This window comes from Eublepharis macularius, chromosome 2 (genome assembly GCF_028583425.1).
Source record: "Eublepharis macularius isolate TG4126 chromosome 2, MPM_Emac_v1.0, whole genome shotgun sequence".
In the NCBI taxonomy this organism is placed as follows: Eukaryota; Metazoa; Chordata; class Lepidosauria; order Squamata; family Eublepharidae; genus Eublepharis; species Eublepharis macularius.
In genome coordinates, this window is record NC_072791.1 from 69,803,319 (window position 1) to 69,818,843 (window position 15,525).

Below are 15,525 nucleotides of genomic sequence, written 5' to 3' on the forward strand. Positions count from 1 at the left end.
CAAAAGTAGAAAACAATGCAGAAAGAGCATGACAGTATATACAATAGAGAGATAATAATAATGTTAAAGGATTTTTAGACTCCTTTCCATAAAATCTTGATGTGAGCATTCATCCAAGCTAACAGCACACAGGCACATAAAATGGCCTTTCTCCAGTGTCAAAATTCTTCCTCTGAAATCTACTTGTCATATAGGTCTCTAGTAGGTGAGAAGGGTCACTGAGCAAAGTATAAACATTTTCTTGCTTTGGTTATTATAATTAAGATAAGTAAGACTTTAACCTTGAATGCATTCCTTTCCCAGAGAATATCAGATATATGGCTCCAACTTCTCAAATGTTTGTATATTTCATTTGTCACTCAAGTTTGTCATATGCCCTGTATTCTGGGGAGATGCATCATTTTGCGTCATTCTGACAAGGTGTTTACACTAACCTTTGATCTTTTAATCTGTAAACAATTAGCAATTATCCTGTAAACAATTAGCATTAAGGGTATATAAGATTCTCTGATGCGACTCGACTTTACACATTTCTGCCTGAAATGGTGTATCATGGGATTATTCTATAAACAATAAACCCATTTTCTTCTGTAATCACTGTGTTTGGTGATTTGAAATATATGTGGGTAAGTGGTAGTAGGGTAGTATGGACTGGCAGCAGAGTACTATTACAAAATTCCCCTGTCAAATAATAACTGCGCTTATATACCACTCTTCTAGACAGATTAGTGCCCCACTCAGATTAGTGCCCCATTAGTGCCCCACTCTAAGATGCAGTCTATCTTAGAGGTAAAGAATGTGTAGACTTGTGTTTACATGAAAGACCCTCAACAGAACTGTCTTTCAAGAACAAAGACAATGTAATTGATTAGGATGTTAATGGAGCAAGCCTTTGATATCTCCCTATAAGAGAGGGACGAACCAGGCACTCGGTACCCTTCACTTGCAATGCCAAGACGCAGAGACTAGCTAAGTCTCTCGGCTGTGCAACGGGGGGGGGGGGGGGGTCCCAGAGCTCTGGAATGGGGAAAAAGGTTTTTGTAGTTGTCTTATAATATTGCTGTGTCTTGCATGCTAACTTGTATTCTGTATCTGTCTCTCTAGCGCTCTAGTGTTCAGTGGGTTGGGGCCCAGGTCTGGTGCCTTGCCCAACTGCTTGTATTCTCTCTTATTCTTTTTAAAATAAAAGTACTAGTTTTGGTTAAGAACTTTTCTGTGCTGTGTACATCACTTTCAGCCAGATACTTAGACCAGCAATAGGGAAAGAGCAGGCAGGCTTTATTCCATCCCAAGCCTTTGGTGAGGGGCTACCCTAGCAAGAAGCGAACTCTGCTGGTGGGACCCAATCCCAGCAGATTTACTGCTGTGCTCTGTTTCAGCATTTCTTCAGCTCTGTATTGGATTTCTGCTGGTTTCAAATCTTTGCAAATTTGCATTTATAGACCCTATTTCATTTTTAATTTAAATGTCCTTGAAATTGATTGTACTAACTCACACTGCAATCTTCCTTGAATCTCAATGAGAAGAGTGGACTATAAACAAATACACAAACAAAAAACAAAGAAAAAAACAAAGAAAACCCAAACAAATAAATAAGCAGCATTGTTTAGGAAAGCATTTCTATAAAGGTAATAGTGCATACTATTCCTGAATAGTTCAGAAAGGTGCTTTTATAAGGGGAACATGACTGTACACTAGATCACTCTATTCTATATATTATCTGTTTGCTGAATTCATTATCCTACTCTTTCTGCATTGCTAAACTAAAACTGATAAATATACAGGAGAAAGACAGTAATCTCTCCCTCTTTCCTTCTGTTTCATAGGTTTTTACTTCATGCCTTTGCTATCCTTGGTGCCCTCTGATAAGTTAATAAGGAGATTTTTCAGAACACTTCTCCTCCTAAAGCTGTCATGACCATGGCTGTCCTTAAAGTCAAATTCACCAAAACAAAGAGAGACAAATTGGCTCAAATCCTGTGGATCTTCAACTGGATGTCAGTGGTGTCTGGTGTGATTCTTTTCAGCCTGGGACTCTTCCTGAAGATAGAAATCCGGAAGCGGAGTGAACTGATGGCCAAAGGAGACATTACCTCTGCCCCCAACATGCTTATCTCTGTAGGGGTCATAGCATGTATCATCAACTTCCTTGGAGGAAAAATCTGTTACGATGGCACAGACACTGACAAATTTAATCGATGGAAGCTGGTTATACTTCCATACATTGTATGCACATTCTGTTTCACCTTCTACATCTTGGGTGGGGCTGTTTTGTGTTATACCATGAAGAATGAGCTGGAGGAATCTCTGAATCTGGGACTGAGAGATGCTATTAAGTTCTACAAAGATACAGATATACCTGGACGGTGCTATTTAAAGAAAACTATAGACATATTACAAATTAAATTCCAGTGCTGTGGAAACAATGGTTTTAGGGACTGGTTTGAAATTCAGTGGGTGTCAGTTCGCTATCTGGATATGACTTCCAAGGAAGTTCTAGAGTAAGTATTAATGGAGGACATTTTTAATTACAAATAGTTCTCCCAAGCAATGAGTTTCTTTTGAACAAATGGATCAAAGAAGGTAATCAGAATACACTAAGCCATGTAACAGTAGGGTAAAAGTTTCAGCACATACTGAATAGTGCATGGGAAAAGTCTGCCATGATTCCATGGGACTAATATCTGTATTTCAGCCTACACTTAGTCAGAGCTTACTTCATCAGATACATGAAATGTACATCCAGAATCTGTACATCCAGATTCTAGATGTACATCCACCACAATCTCAATCTGAATTGGGACCAATGACATTTGGGAAAATAAATGTATCATCTAGTTTGGGCCATATAGAGTGGATTGATTAAGAGATTCACTTCATACATGAGATAGAAATGAGCTCTGACACATGAAAGCTTGTGCTAGAATAAATGTTGGTAGTATCTAAAGTGAAATTAGATCCATTTTATTTTGCTACTACAGACTAACCTGAATACCTATCTGGAATTATGTGTCTTCTAAATATCATGAATTTCAGTTACAAACTACAGTATCACATACACTTACTTGGAAATAAAAGCAATTAAAACAAATAAGACTTATTTCTGATTAAGTGTAGGCAGGGTTGTGTGTGTTTTATGTGCCACACAGGCTTTAGTATTACAGTACAGCAGTGGCTAAGCAGGGAGCTGTGAATGAGGAAGTCCTTGGTTGAAATATCACCTTTACCATAAATTCACCAGATGGCCTCAACAAAACTATGTTCTCAAGCCACAGAGGGGTTCCCATGCATTTATGTATGTGTCTACCTGTTGCAGGGGGTGCTTTTTAAACAAAAAATAAAATGAAGGGGGATAGAGAAGCTTGGTCTTGCCCCTCTCAATCATTACCTTGTGGCATTTCATTGCTTGAATCACTTTCCTTTAGCTTTCACTCCTGTCAGATCTCAGAGCTAAACTTTAAGCAATGGAGTACAGTAAACAAACAAGGAATGGGGTTTAGGATTTTACTTCCCTCAGCTACACACACAGTTTTCTGTTTTAAAAAGAGCTCCCTGATATGTTTCCCACATCAATGAAGACACAGAAATAAGTGCATGCGTCTAGATTGACCCTTAGCCATTACCTATACTAATTCAACATATTCAGAAAGTCTATATAGCACATTGGCTACAGAAAGATTAGGTTAAGAAAGATGCACATGAACAAGAGACCCAACATTTTAAAAATTGAAATAGAAATATAGAAATTTTTAAAGTAACACCCTATTTGATGACCCTGTTTGGGTGGAAAGATAGCATTAAAATGTTTTAAATTAATTAATCAAATTACACTTATCTTTATTAAGAGTTGCTGCAAGCATTAATGAGATAATACAGGTGAAGTATTTTAAGGAGCAGAGTAAGTGCCAAGTATTACTTTCATTAAACAGAATGAGTATCCTCTATATCCTCTAAAAAAAACCAATGCTGTGTTCTGGGATGCAGCTAAAGCACATGAAAAGTTATTACTTTAGCAAGCTCCCTTACAGGTTTGACTCCCTGTAGCTTATTTGTAATATGGAAGTCCACAGAAACTTTAGCGGTACACAATTCTAATTTATTTTCACCCCTATTTTTTTCTTCCTCTATTCTGTCTTTCATTTCTCCTGTTTCCCTTGTGACAAGTTTCCTTTAAGGTGCAGGTTGTTTGTAACTGTAACTGTGAACACCCTTGAAAATTGGTGGGTTGGACACATCTGTGATCCAACATATCATATGTAATCTGTATTTTGGTTCTGAGTAGGAACAGAACCCCTGGAGCATGGCACTCCTATTTTCCAACCCTGCAAAACAGTCCAGAAGACTAGCACACTCAATTGTATCAAAATCTGCCAAGAAATGTAGAACAGAGTTGCAATCTCCCTGTCTGTCGCCCAGTTGCCCAGGATAAAAGACTGAAATGAGCCTCCTTATTCAAGAATATCGGGAGCTCAGTTGCCACTACCTTCTTGAGAACCTTGACTTATACAAAGGGGCTACTGACGATAGACCAACTATCATTAGGTTTTCAGAGGTTTTTTTGTTACTTTGTTCAAGGCAGCAGAAACCTTACATTGTTGGAATGAGGAAGTCACTACCTTCCAGACCCAACTAGATGTTCCCTCTGGTCTGATGTTATTAGCTAAGAAGGGAAATGGTGAAGCCTACAGGTGTCAGGCTACATCTCTTCAAAACTGCAACAGTATCCACAGGATACAACTGAAAGTGACAACCCACTGAGTTCCACCACCTCCTTTCCCAGAAAAAGACAAAAAGGCAATAAGGAAACATCCTATCACTGTGCTTTAGGAAGTATTCTCAGGCATAATTTCCTAGGGAGAAATATCTTCTTTATATGGCGATTACCTACTTGCGCTGTCTGGGTATGACAAGTGGTTCACTGTACACAGTGAGGTTTTTACTTTTCTTGGAAATATTGGCTTGAAACTCCTGTCTCTATTTCTTGAACCGGATTTCTTCCTATCCCAGGGTCTCCATCTACTTCATATTCTCTTGATAAAGGCTGGTTTTCAGATTATTGCTACCAGATGGAGGCCAATTTATATTGCTTCATGTGACAGGAACCATTTGTATGCTGTGGTTTGCAGTCTCAAATGCAGGTGTAGTAAGCAGGTTATTGGGTCATATGAAGAGCTTCAACAAATGAATAGTTCCAACATCTGGAGCATTTTAGAGCAACCCCTAGCATGTACATAATATTATTTAAAGTTCCATTCTTTTATTCAGATGGTAAACTGAAATTCTAATTCAGTTCAATTATCATATTGTCAATAGTAGAGTTGTGTCTCATAAAAAATATGTGTTCCTGTTTGTAAAGTTTGCTTTACAATTTCTGCCTTAAACTGGAATCTAGGAAGAGATCTATTTCCTATCCATCGTCAGCTTGGGTCTAATCCTTTTCAGAAATCAAAGTGCGCAGATTGAATGTGTGTATGGCATAAATAGGATCATGGTGGTAAGCCTGGACCAACTGGACCAAACCTGCAAGAGTTTAGGGGGGATGCAAATTGCCATTGTTCCAAGTGCACGATGTCACTTTTATCATAAACCTGGGTGACATCATTGCATTAGAGCAACACTCTAAGATTCTACTGAAACTCTATGAATTTTCCCTGCATCCCCCGCCCCCCAGCTGTCCTGCTAAGCAGTGGCAGGGGGCAGGGGCTGCCAGCAGAAGATAAGGGCTTTTAGTGGGAGACCTGGCAGCCCTACCCAGTTAATATATGCTCAGTCTACTGAAAGAACCAACTGTTTGCATATACTAATTTTGTGTGTAGGCTTTTCTGCATGACCATTTTCAAGTCATGTATACAGAGTCTGAAGTTGCAGATTTGTATGCATATGGGGTTTGTTCTCACAATAAACTGAATGTGTGCAGATCAGGGATGGGGCTTTCTGGCATAGTCTCACTTCGCCCACAATCGTGTCTTCAGTGAACTGATTAAAGCAACACAAGGGGAGTGTCAGGAATTTTTTTTTGGGTTACTCTTCTTTACAAACCATATCCCTTCTGACAGATATTGTAATTTAAGTTCCTGTGCTATTTTGGAATCAAGTATGCACAAAGTATGTGATGTGCTCTGATTCATTTCTAGTAATTGTCCTTTTAATTTAAGTAATTGGATTCAAAAGGTGTAAGACACAAATGCACTATGCATATCTGAGAAAAATCATTTGGGCTAGTTTATTAAATACATTTTAAAAATTTTTTAGACTAAGTAAACTTTTTCGTTCCATCAAAAAACATTCAACTGCAAGAAGCAACGTGTCCTTGAACTTTATCCACCCTGAAACGAGAGTCAATCAAAGAGATGCTTCACTAACGAGTTAGGGACCATAGATATCACCACTATGTTGCCTTACATACTATCTATTGCTTTAAGTATGTGCTCCTATGTACTACCTGTTGCTTTAAGTATGATCCTACTAGGTAGTTCTATGTTGTCTAATGTCAGTCCTAGAATTGCTTATGCTCTGTTTCAGCATTTCTTCAAATCTATATTGGATTTTTGCTAATGTTATGTCTTCGTAAACTTGCATTTATTTACCCTATGGCATTGTTTATTTAAATGTCCTTGATATTGACTGTACTAATCTCACACTATGTAATCCACTTTGAATACAAGTGAGAATGGCAGGTCTATAAATGACATTAAATATATAAATCAAAACAAGTTCAGGCCCCAGACGTATTACCCATTTTTACAATGTTCATCTTCCTCCATTTTGTTGCAGTCGCCTGAAGAGTAACATTGATGGGAAGTTCTTGGTGGATGGAGTGCCCTTTAGCTGCTGCAATCCAAACTCCCCTCGGCCTTGTATTCAATACGAACTCACAAACAACAGTGCTCACTACAACTATGATTTTCTGACAGAAGACCTCAATATTTGGATGAAAGGCTGCAGGGCAGCCCTACTGGAGTATTACACTGACATCATGAAATCCATTGCTGTCATGGTTTTCCTCATCTGGTTGTTTGAGGTAAAAATAGTAAGGTTTTCAGTCTATTGAAAGAACAGACCCTCTGCAGATGCAAACTTTGCATGTAGGCATGTCTACATTTTTTATTTTTCATAGTTGTACGATCTGTAAAAAGACAATTGCTTATGTAAGAAAGCCAGTCGAACAATGTAGAATGTTTGCAGTTACCCAGAATCTTGGCAGATGCATACCTTGTGTCCTTGGTGTGCACAGACAGCTTTCTCCAGATTAATATGAAATGTAAAAAAGCAAAATGAAACCTCAGCAGAGATTAGAGACAGAACAACAAGCAGTATGTACCACTGTATAAATACACAAGCCCAGGGCTTTTTTTCAGGGGGAACGCGGAGGAACGGAGTTCCGGAACCTCTTGAAAATGGTCACATGACTGGTGGCCCCGCCCCCTGATCTCCAGACAGAGGGGAGTTTAGATGGTCCTCCACACTGCTTGGCGGCGCGGAGGGCCATCTAAACTCCCCTCTGTCTGGAGATCAGGGGGCGGGGCCACCAGCCATGTGACCCTTTTCTCCAAGGGCAACCCACTGAGTTCCACCACCTCCTTTCCCAGAAAAAAAGCCCTGCACAAGCCTAAGATTAAAAATGCCTGTGACATTGCTGCAATGCCAGCATATTACTGTATTGGGTGACCTTGTCCTGGTGTAGCTGCAAGTATTTTCTTTCTGTTTTCATGTTTCTTATTAATATACAAAGTAGGGGTTCCAACATATCTTCTGACATAGAGAAAGTTAATGTGTTTCACCATGGCATCTTTCCCCTACCAGAGTTGCCAGATGGCCACCAGGAGACTATGCCCATACCTTTAAACTATCTGGCCAAGTGGGTGTCAAAGTAATGGCAATCTTTTCATAGCTTTGGCTCTACCCAGTCATTTCCTCTGTCCTCCAACCACTTATTCTAGCCTGCAGAATGGCAAATGTGCCCTGGTCACTACTGCACGTGGGGAGGAAGGCAGATTTAATAATAAAAATAATAATACTCAGTTTATACACTGTCCTTCAGTACAACATAATGCCCATTCAGAGCAGTTTAAAAAGTGTGTTATCATTATCCTCATGACAATCACCCTGGGAGGTGGGTGGGACTGAGAGAGCTCTGAAAGAGCTGTGACTGACCCAAGGTCACCCAGCTGCCTTCAACTGGAAGAGTGGGGAATTATACCCGATTCTTCAGATTAGAGTCCTGTCGCTCTTAACCACTACACCAAAAGACCGAGGGGAGGAATAAGGAGGAGACCCATCGCATCTTCCACCTTCATTGGGGAGTTTAAAGGTACATGCATATTCCACATAACCTGCCAATTCTGATCATTATCATGGATGTTATAGATTATAGAAGCATGAAAACTCTTTCTTGTAAATTCTGTTCCTCTGCAAGTGGTAATGTCTGAATCCATTAATTCTTTCAAATGTGTAAATTTAGGGTTGCTAGCTGTTAGTCACATTCCTTGTAGAGAAATATAAACATCAGACAAGAATCATCAGATGAGTGAAAGTTTATACAATACATCAAAAGTTAAATGATTGGAAATAAAAACGGCTTAGTGACTGTAACAAAATGGTTACCAAGGTTGAAATGAGTGCCAGTTGCTGTTAATCTGTCTTTAAGCGGGGGGGGGGGGATGTTCCCCATGAGGTTTGATGGGCTGTAGGGCCAGGGAGAGGCCTGCAGGAGTCTTGGTGTGGGATGCCCTTCTTCCTGGACTACAACTCCCAGCTGCCCCGGGCCAAGAAAGTGCGGGAAAAATAAGGGGTGGAGCCTGAATAGAAATACCCAGCCCATCCTGAGGAGAAGAGTCAGTCGCCTTCTTGGTTGAAGAAGGAGAGGCTCGTGCTGCTGGGTGAGACCTGGTTGCCTAGGCCCTAAATGTGGAGGGCCTGGGAGGCAGCAGAAAGGAAATAAAGGGGGAACCTTCCCTTAGACCCCCCCCCCCTGCTTAAGGTAGGGTAGGGAACAGTGTGGTAGGGAAAGCAGACGGCGGTTCTCTTCAGTTTGATTTTCTGCCCTATGAGTTCTGAACAGGGCGGTCTACCCCTATGTGTCGTGCCTTTACCTGCTTTGTATATAGTGCTCTGTATATAGTTATTAAATTATACTTTTTTGAATATAAAGAACCTTGTGGTGCTCTGACTACGTAACCTCCCCCACTTGGCACACTACAGGAAGGGAGGGAGCCCGGAAGAAACGGATCAGGCCAGACCTTGGTGGGTTGCCAATTCTCCAGGGCCCAACCAAAGATCGGGTAATTCACTTTCCAGTAAGGAAATTCAGCCAGAGGGGTCTCACTGCCCCTCAGTCAGGCGGTGTACAAATCAGTGAGTGGTGGCAGCGACGAAGAGTGTGAGCCACGCCCACCAGGGACGGTGGGAGGCGGATAGCGGGGCTAGCAGGCCATTGACGGCGGCTCAGTTGCCCGGACTGAGAGCCAGCACCTATTCCGCCACAGTGACAAACAGTTTTAAGCATATTTTTAGTGGGGGGGGGGAGAGAGACCCATTACAAACAAGCATCCAATGATCACACACATGATGTAAACAAATTGAAAAGGCTGGATTAATCATATTAGATATAATGTTTTAATGTAAGGTTTCTGCTCAGAACAGCACAATGTAATTAGTGTTACCCTTTCTGCTGAATTAAAGCATTCTCTCTTTTGGGACAGTTATTTGCATCGATTATTGCAGAAAGGGGGAAATGATTGTTCTGTGTAAAAGGGAGATAAGATATTCGAACAACAGGCCTCGCTTTTTCATGTCCTCCTTTAATGTAGGGAAAATAACAAGATCGACTAAGGAAAGTCTCTTATGCCTGATGATAACAATATAACGGTGATCTTCTGAGTGTGGGGCATCCAGAAATACCTGCAGTTTAATCCCTCAATATTCTTGTTGTAAAGCTGCCTCAAGCCAGGGACGATTCTAAGTAAAGAAAGAAAGCGTAATAAAAGCAGCTTGGCTGCTAGGTAATTTCTTTCTAAAATTTCCAGTCTGTATTGGAGTCAAATGACTCAGTATGCAGTCCCTCATACTGCCAGCACCTTTCTGTTAGGGAAGGCATCTGTGAGCATTTAAGGAACTCAGATGAACTGCTGGGTGCCTGAGGTGCATAGGTTTAGGCAATGTCCATATAAAGGGAGACACGAAGAATTCTGATGTATGTAGGGAGTTGAAGAGCAGAAGGTTCTCAGACTGAATGCTCAGTGATGAAATTCTGATTAAAAAAACAAAGGGGATACAGCTGGGGGGGGAGGAAAGGGGGAAGGGTAGAGTTGCCAACTCTGGGTAGGAGAATTACTGGAGATTTGGTGATGGATCGGGGGGGGGCTTGGGGAGGGGAAGGACTCAGCAGGATACAATGCCATACAGTCCACCCTCCAGAGTCGCCAGTTCCTCCAGCAGAATTGATCTCTGCTTTCTGGAGATCAATTGTAATGTTGGGGGATCCTTAGACCCCACCAGGAGGTTGGCAACCAGAGGGCAGGGAGGTCCACATTGCAATCTCATTGGAAGGAAGTGAAAAGAATACTTCAAGGCCAAACTACCCAAGACTTTTTTGACAGTTGGTTCAGGGTTCCCCCAACCCAACTTTCTATTATCAGTCACATACCACACTGTTGTGAACTCCCAAGTATGTGGGGCTTTGATTGAGATTAGGGTCATTGTGCCCCACAGGCCATTATCCTGAGGCACTATTAGCCCTGTTATGGTCACATGCTTCTCCCTTGTGGAGCAAATAGCACTTTCTAAGTCAGGAAAATGCATGCGGGGGCGGGGGGATGCTGAAGTGCTCCCTCCAAGCTAGGATTGCTGTCATGTCTCTGTATATCCATGCCATGTTTGTTTATTTGTTCTGTCATTAATGCCACAGTACATTGAATGTCTGATGTCTAACCTGCTGTATTCTCAGTAGCCATGTTCATTTCCATATAGTAACTGTCTTTCCTCTAGCCAGGATGGGCCTCATGTTATCTTACAAAACTATGCACCTCTGAACTAGAAACGACCTTGGAGATTCCAGATGCTTGCCTTTGCTACTTTGCCCAGATGCTGGGAATTCATTGTTATGTACTCTCTCTTTAGCCATAAATATAATGGGTTCTCACAGAACCAGTGTAACCCTGTGCACCAAAACATAACTGTTGCTGGAACGCGGGAAAACTCAAGTATAATATTGACCTGTTGTTTTGAATTGTCACTTCTACCAAGCTCCATGATGGAGTACAGACCTGAACTGTAAAATCCTGAATAAAGCCTTTTCTATTGGAACCAATGTGTGTTCACTGGAGAGGGACTGAGGGATCTACCTGGCAGGAACTGACAGTTCCCTATTCCAGGTTGGGAAGTTCCTGGAGATATTGGGGGTGAAGCAGAGTATAATGCTGTAGAGTCTGCCCTTCAAAACATCAATTTTCTGTAGGGGAACTGATCTTTGTGGCCTGGGGATCAGTTGTAATTCAGGGAGATCTCCAGCCACCACCTGGAGATTGACAACTGTATCCAGGGTTTTTTTTCAGCTGGAACGCTGTGGAACAGTGTTCTGGCACCTCTTAAAAAACCCCGTATGACTGGGTATTTTAAATCATTTTTTCAGCCATTTTGGGTTTGTTTCAGCCCAATTCGGGCCCGAAACGGCCAGGATCAGGCTGCTGCCGGGCAGGAAAGGGTTCCCTCGCGTGGCAGCAGTTCTTTCCAGGCCAATTTGGGGGCAATTCTGCCCAACTTGGGCATGAAACGGCCTGGATTGAGCTGCTGCTGGGCAGTGGAATGCTCTCCCGCGTGACAGTGGCACGTTCCATGCTGATTTGGACCCCCTGTGGAGCGTGTGAGTGCTCCCAGGGCGGCAGTGGCCTGCATGATGATGTCACTTCTTGAAAGTGACACCATCAAGTGGTCCCAGGAGCACGCACATGCTTTGCATGCATGCATATGGTACTCAGTGAGTTCTACCACCTCTTTTCCCAGAAAAAAAGAGCTAACTGTACCCCAATGCCATGGTCCAGATCCCAATAAGGGCTCCGTATGCTTGGGAACTAATTTCTCAGCTGCATGATGTGTGGCTGATGGTATGATATTCAAATTGGGAGAATCCAGACTCAACTCTACAAAAATTTTTTTTTGCATAGTTTAGGCTTAAGTTAACATTGGTTGCAATGTATGTAGCCTGGAGCAGTACCAGCACTCTTTGGCCATTACAGTATTCTTAATTCTGCACTATGGTATGCAGCAAGAAAATTAATTCTTTAATTACTTGCAGTGCTAATTATTTTCTTTTTCTTTTAGCTGTTTATGCTTACTGGGGTCCGTTACCTTCAAACTGCAATGAGGAATGTTGTGCTGACGGGTGATCCACAATGTGACTCAGATGGCTGGTTATTTGAGAACAGCTTTGTAGAAACTGCCAAATATAATATCAACATAATTAAAAACCTTGGCAAAGTCAATCAGATATCCACAGTCACAGGAACGACTGACCCCAACATGGATGTCCAAACTGCAAGCCATGGTCCAGAGAACCTTCCAACAAAATCCATTCCAAAAGCTTAACTGGATGTGTCTGAAGTCTTTAATATGGCTGGGCACTGCAATGACTACAGTGCATTTATCCATTTTTTCCCCCACAGGTGAGAATTAAATTGTTAATTCCAAGAGTGAAATAGATAAAGTGTATTCTGGCAACAGGACCGAACATGGTGACTTCTAGCATATAGTGGAACAACATTTTACTATCCAGGGTATCTGCATCTACACCTTTAGTCTTGTGTAATCATGTTCTCTTTTTCATGATGCATACAGAATGATGGCATAGAATGTACTGTATTCTCTTTTTCTTATCTAACATTGTACTTAAAATTGATAAAATCCAAACAGCAAGAAAAAGGTTGTTAATACAGAGTGGACAACTGTTCCATACATGATCAGGTTGTGAATCATTTTCAGATTTTTCTATGTCCATATTTGCATCAAAATTATCCCCATGAAATTCAAAAGCTCTGTTTTGATTTCCTGCCTTCAAGAGGTTGTCCTATGAATTCTATAATTTAAAAGATTTTATTTCTCTAAGTATGAACATTACTTTATCTGTTGTATTCCCGTAAAGCTTTTTAATCATGAACATAAAAGGAAAATCCTTTAAAGCAGTCACAGGCTTTCTTCATTTGGAAGATGTAACTCCTTCAACCAAATATCACAATTATGAATACCAGTTAACATCAAATCCCGACTTAAAATGTATTGAGATGCTTCAGAATGAATTTACACACTAGCACAGCCTGTCTACTCATTGAAAAGATATAGCAGACGCTTCAGAAAATGACCCTAGATAATTTGTGTATTGTTTTAAAATGGATACTTCCATTCACAACAACTATATTGTTGGTTTTTGTGGGTTTTCCGGGCTGTATTGCCGTGGTCTTGGCATTGTAGTTCCTGACGTTTCACCAGCAGCTGTGGCTGGCATCTTCAGAGGTGTAGCACCAAAAGACAGAGATCTCTGTGTCACAGTGTGGAGAAGATGTAGGTCATTTGTATCTACTCAGGAGGGGTGGGGTTGAGCTGAGTCATCGTTCTCCGGCTGTGAAAGCCTTCGACAATACAACTATATTGTTGTAGCCAAAAATTATATTATGTCTTTATGCTGAGGAAACCAATAAAAATAAAGGAGTCGTATTTTAGTCCAACATGCACAAACACACTAGATCTTTCAATACAAGTTTTAGAATATACTGAATTTTGTACATTTTATCGGTAAATCAAATAACAGGTAGCAATTTTCCATTATGTAGTATAGGTCTAGATAACAGAGAAATACAATTCAAGGCAAACTACAGCTTTTATAAAGAGTGATTAGTGGGTCATTTTGATTAATGGAAAAAAGGACACTCACCCCCCCCCCCCCTTGTTGGATTGCTAGGATACTGGTCAGATCATCTGTAGATTTGATTGTATGGTTTGATTGGATGACCTGCATATATCCAATTGCACTTTGTTCTTTATCAAACATATCTCATCTTTGACTGACAAATAAAAGACAAGTGATGGTTTTCAGATCTATTCGTAAATTTTTCATAAATGTAACTTCTAGTGTATAACCATTAAAGGTAAAAATGACCTAACCAAATTTCCAGGGCAGAGAGCCCCATCCTAACTTACCAGGGCTGGTAGAAGATTCCGGGCAGGTAGAACAGGCCCTGACAGCAGCTGAACAAACTGCAGTGAGCCCCTAGTGAAATCCCTGCCTGAAAGCAGGTAAAGAAGGGCTGGGTAGCTGCAGCACAGAGAGGAGGCAGGGGTCTGCCACTTCACCACAGCCTCAGGCTGTCATGACCTCTTCAGGCTAGCACTCTGACTCAGACTGGAAGGCTCAGAGGAAGAGCCTGCAGACCAGCAGGACCAGGGTGGGCCTGGTGCTGCAGAGGCTCAAGCTGACCATGTGCCAGATGCCAGCACCAGGGTTTCTGGTGCCCGCAGCCACCCTCCTGTGCATGTGCCCCCGAACTGCGTGATGATGTCACCATGTGATGATGTCATCATGCAGCAAAGCCAAGGCCATTGGCCGGCAGGTGGCTGGGGCGGCGCGTGGAGGCTGCCCATGCTCTGCATGCTGCCCCAGCTGCCTGCCATGCCTGGCCCACAGCTGCTGCGCCTGGCCGGGGGTGTGTGGCAGCGGTGGCACAGGGCTGACCAGCTGCTGCAGCTGTGGGCCAGGCACGCCAGCTCCATGGCACGTGCCTCTGCCACGGCACCCCCTCCAGTGCCCCCTCCAGTCCCGCAGTGCCTGTAGCACCCGCCTCACCGCCTCAATAGTGGCATTGGCCCTGGATGCCACACTGTCAGAACCTGTGGGCGATGACCTGGCCGACCGTGCCCCAGCAGCACCTGAGTCCATCCCACCAGAATAAAGTCCTTGCTGCCTGCCCCAGAGACCACCACTGGAGCTAGGAACACCAGTCCCTTGCCAAGGGCGAGGTATCTCCCACTCCCATCCTCCATCCCAATTCTGCTTTCCTGGCCAGTGGGGGGGAACACACCTCCCAAGGAGTGCTCCAATGCTCTGCAGTGGCCAGAAGCACTCCCAGAGTCATTTATGACCTGCGCGATGACATCACTTCCCAGAAGTGACACCATTGCACAAGTTGGGAGCACATGTGCGCACACAACAGGGGTAACTGTAAGGTAAGTGCAAGAGAACTTCAGTGCTGGCTGGATCATCTGTTTCACCACACAAGTCTTGTGTTCCAGCTCCCTCCCTGGCCAGTCAAGCAATCAAATTCTGAGGAGACCATCTGACCAGACCCTAAGGTTATCAGCCTCTAGGTGGTGGCTGGAGATCTGGAATTACAACTGATCAGGCTACAGAGATCAGTTCCTCTGAAGAAAATGGCTGCTTTGGAGGGTGGACTCTATGGCATTATACCCTGCTGAAGTCCCACCTGTAGGCTCTGGTATATTTTAGGAATAATCTTGAGTCTGATTAAGGAGTGAATGAAG

The 15,525-nt window shown here is 42.4% G+C and overlaps 1 protein-coding gene across 1 annotated transcript; it reads left to right on the top strand.

Moving 5' to 3' along the window:
- Window positions 1–1,920: 1,920 nt before the first annotated feature.
- LOC129323408 (photoreceptor outer segment membrane glycoprotein 2-like) lies at window positions 1,921–12,582 on the top strand. The gene is made up of 3 exons (XM_054969941.1): window positions 1,921–2,501; window positions 6,775–7,021; window positions 12,319–12,582. The coding sequence occupies exons 1-3, from the start codon at window positions 1,921–1,923 to the stop codon at window positions 12,580–12,582; spliced, it is 1,092 nt and encodes a 363-aa protein (XP_054825916.1).
- Window positions 12,583–15,525: the final 2,943 nt, after the last annotated feature.

What these genes read in the sequence shown, in the direction of transcription:
- LOC129323408 (XM_054969941.1), top strand. Translation starts at nt 1,921, where the DNA reads ATGGCTGTCCTTAAAGTCAAATTCACCAAAACAAAGAGAGACAAATTG. An exon ending in ACTTCCAAGGAAGTTCTAGA is followed by an intron (nt 2,502 to 6,774) that starts GTAAGTATTAAT and finishes ATTTTGTTGCAG; the next exon opens with TCGCCTGAAGAGTAACATTG. An exon ending in TCCTCATCTGGTTGTTTGAG is followed by an intron (nt 7,022 to 12,318) that starts GTAAAAATAGTA and finishes TTTTTCTTTTAG; the next exon opens with CTGTTTATGCTTACTGGGGT.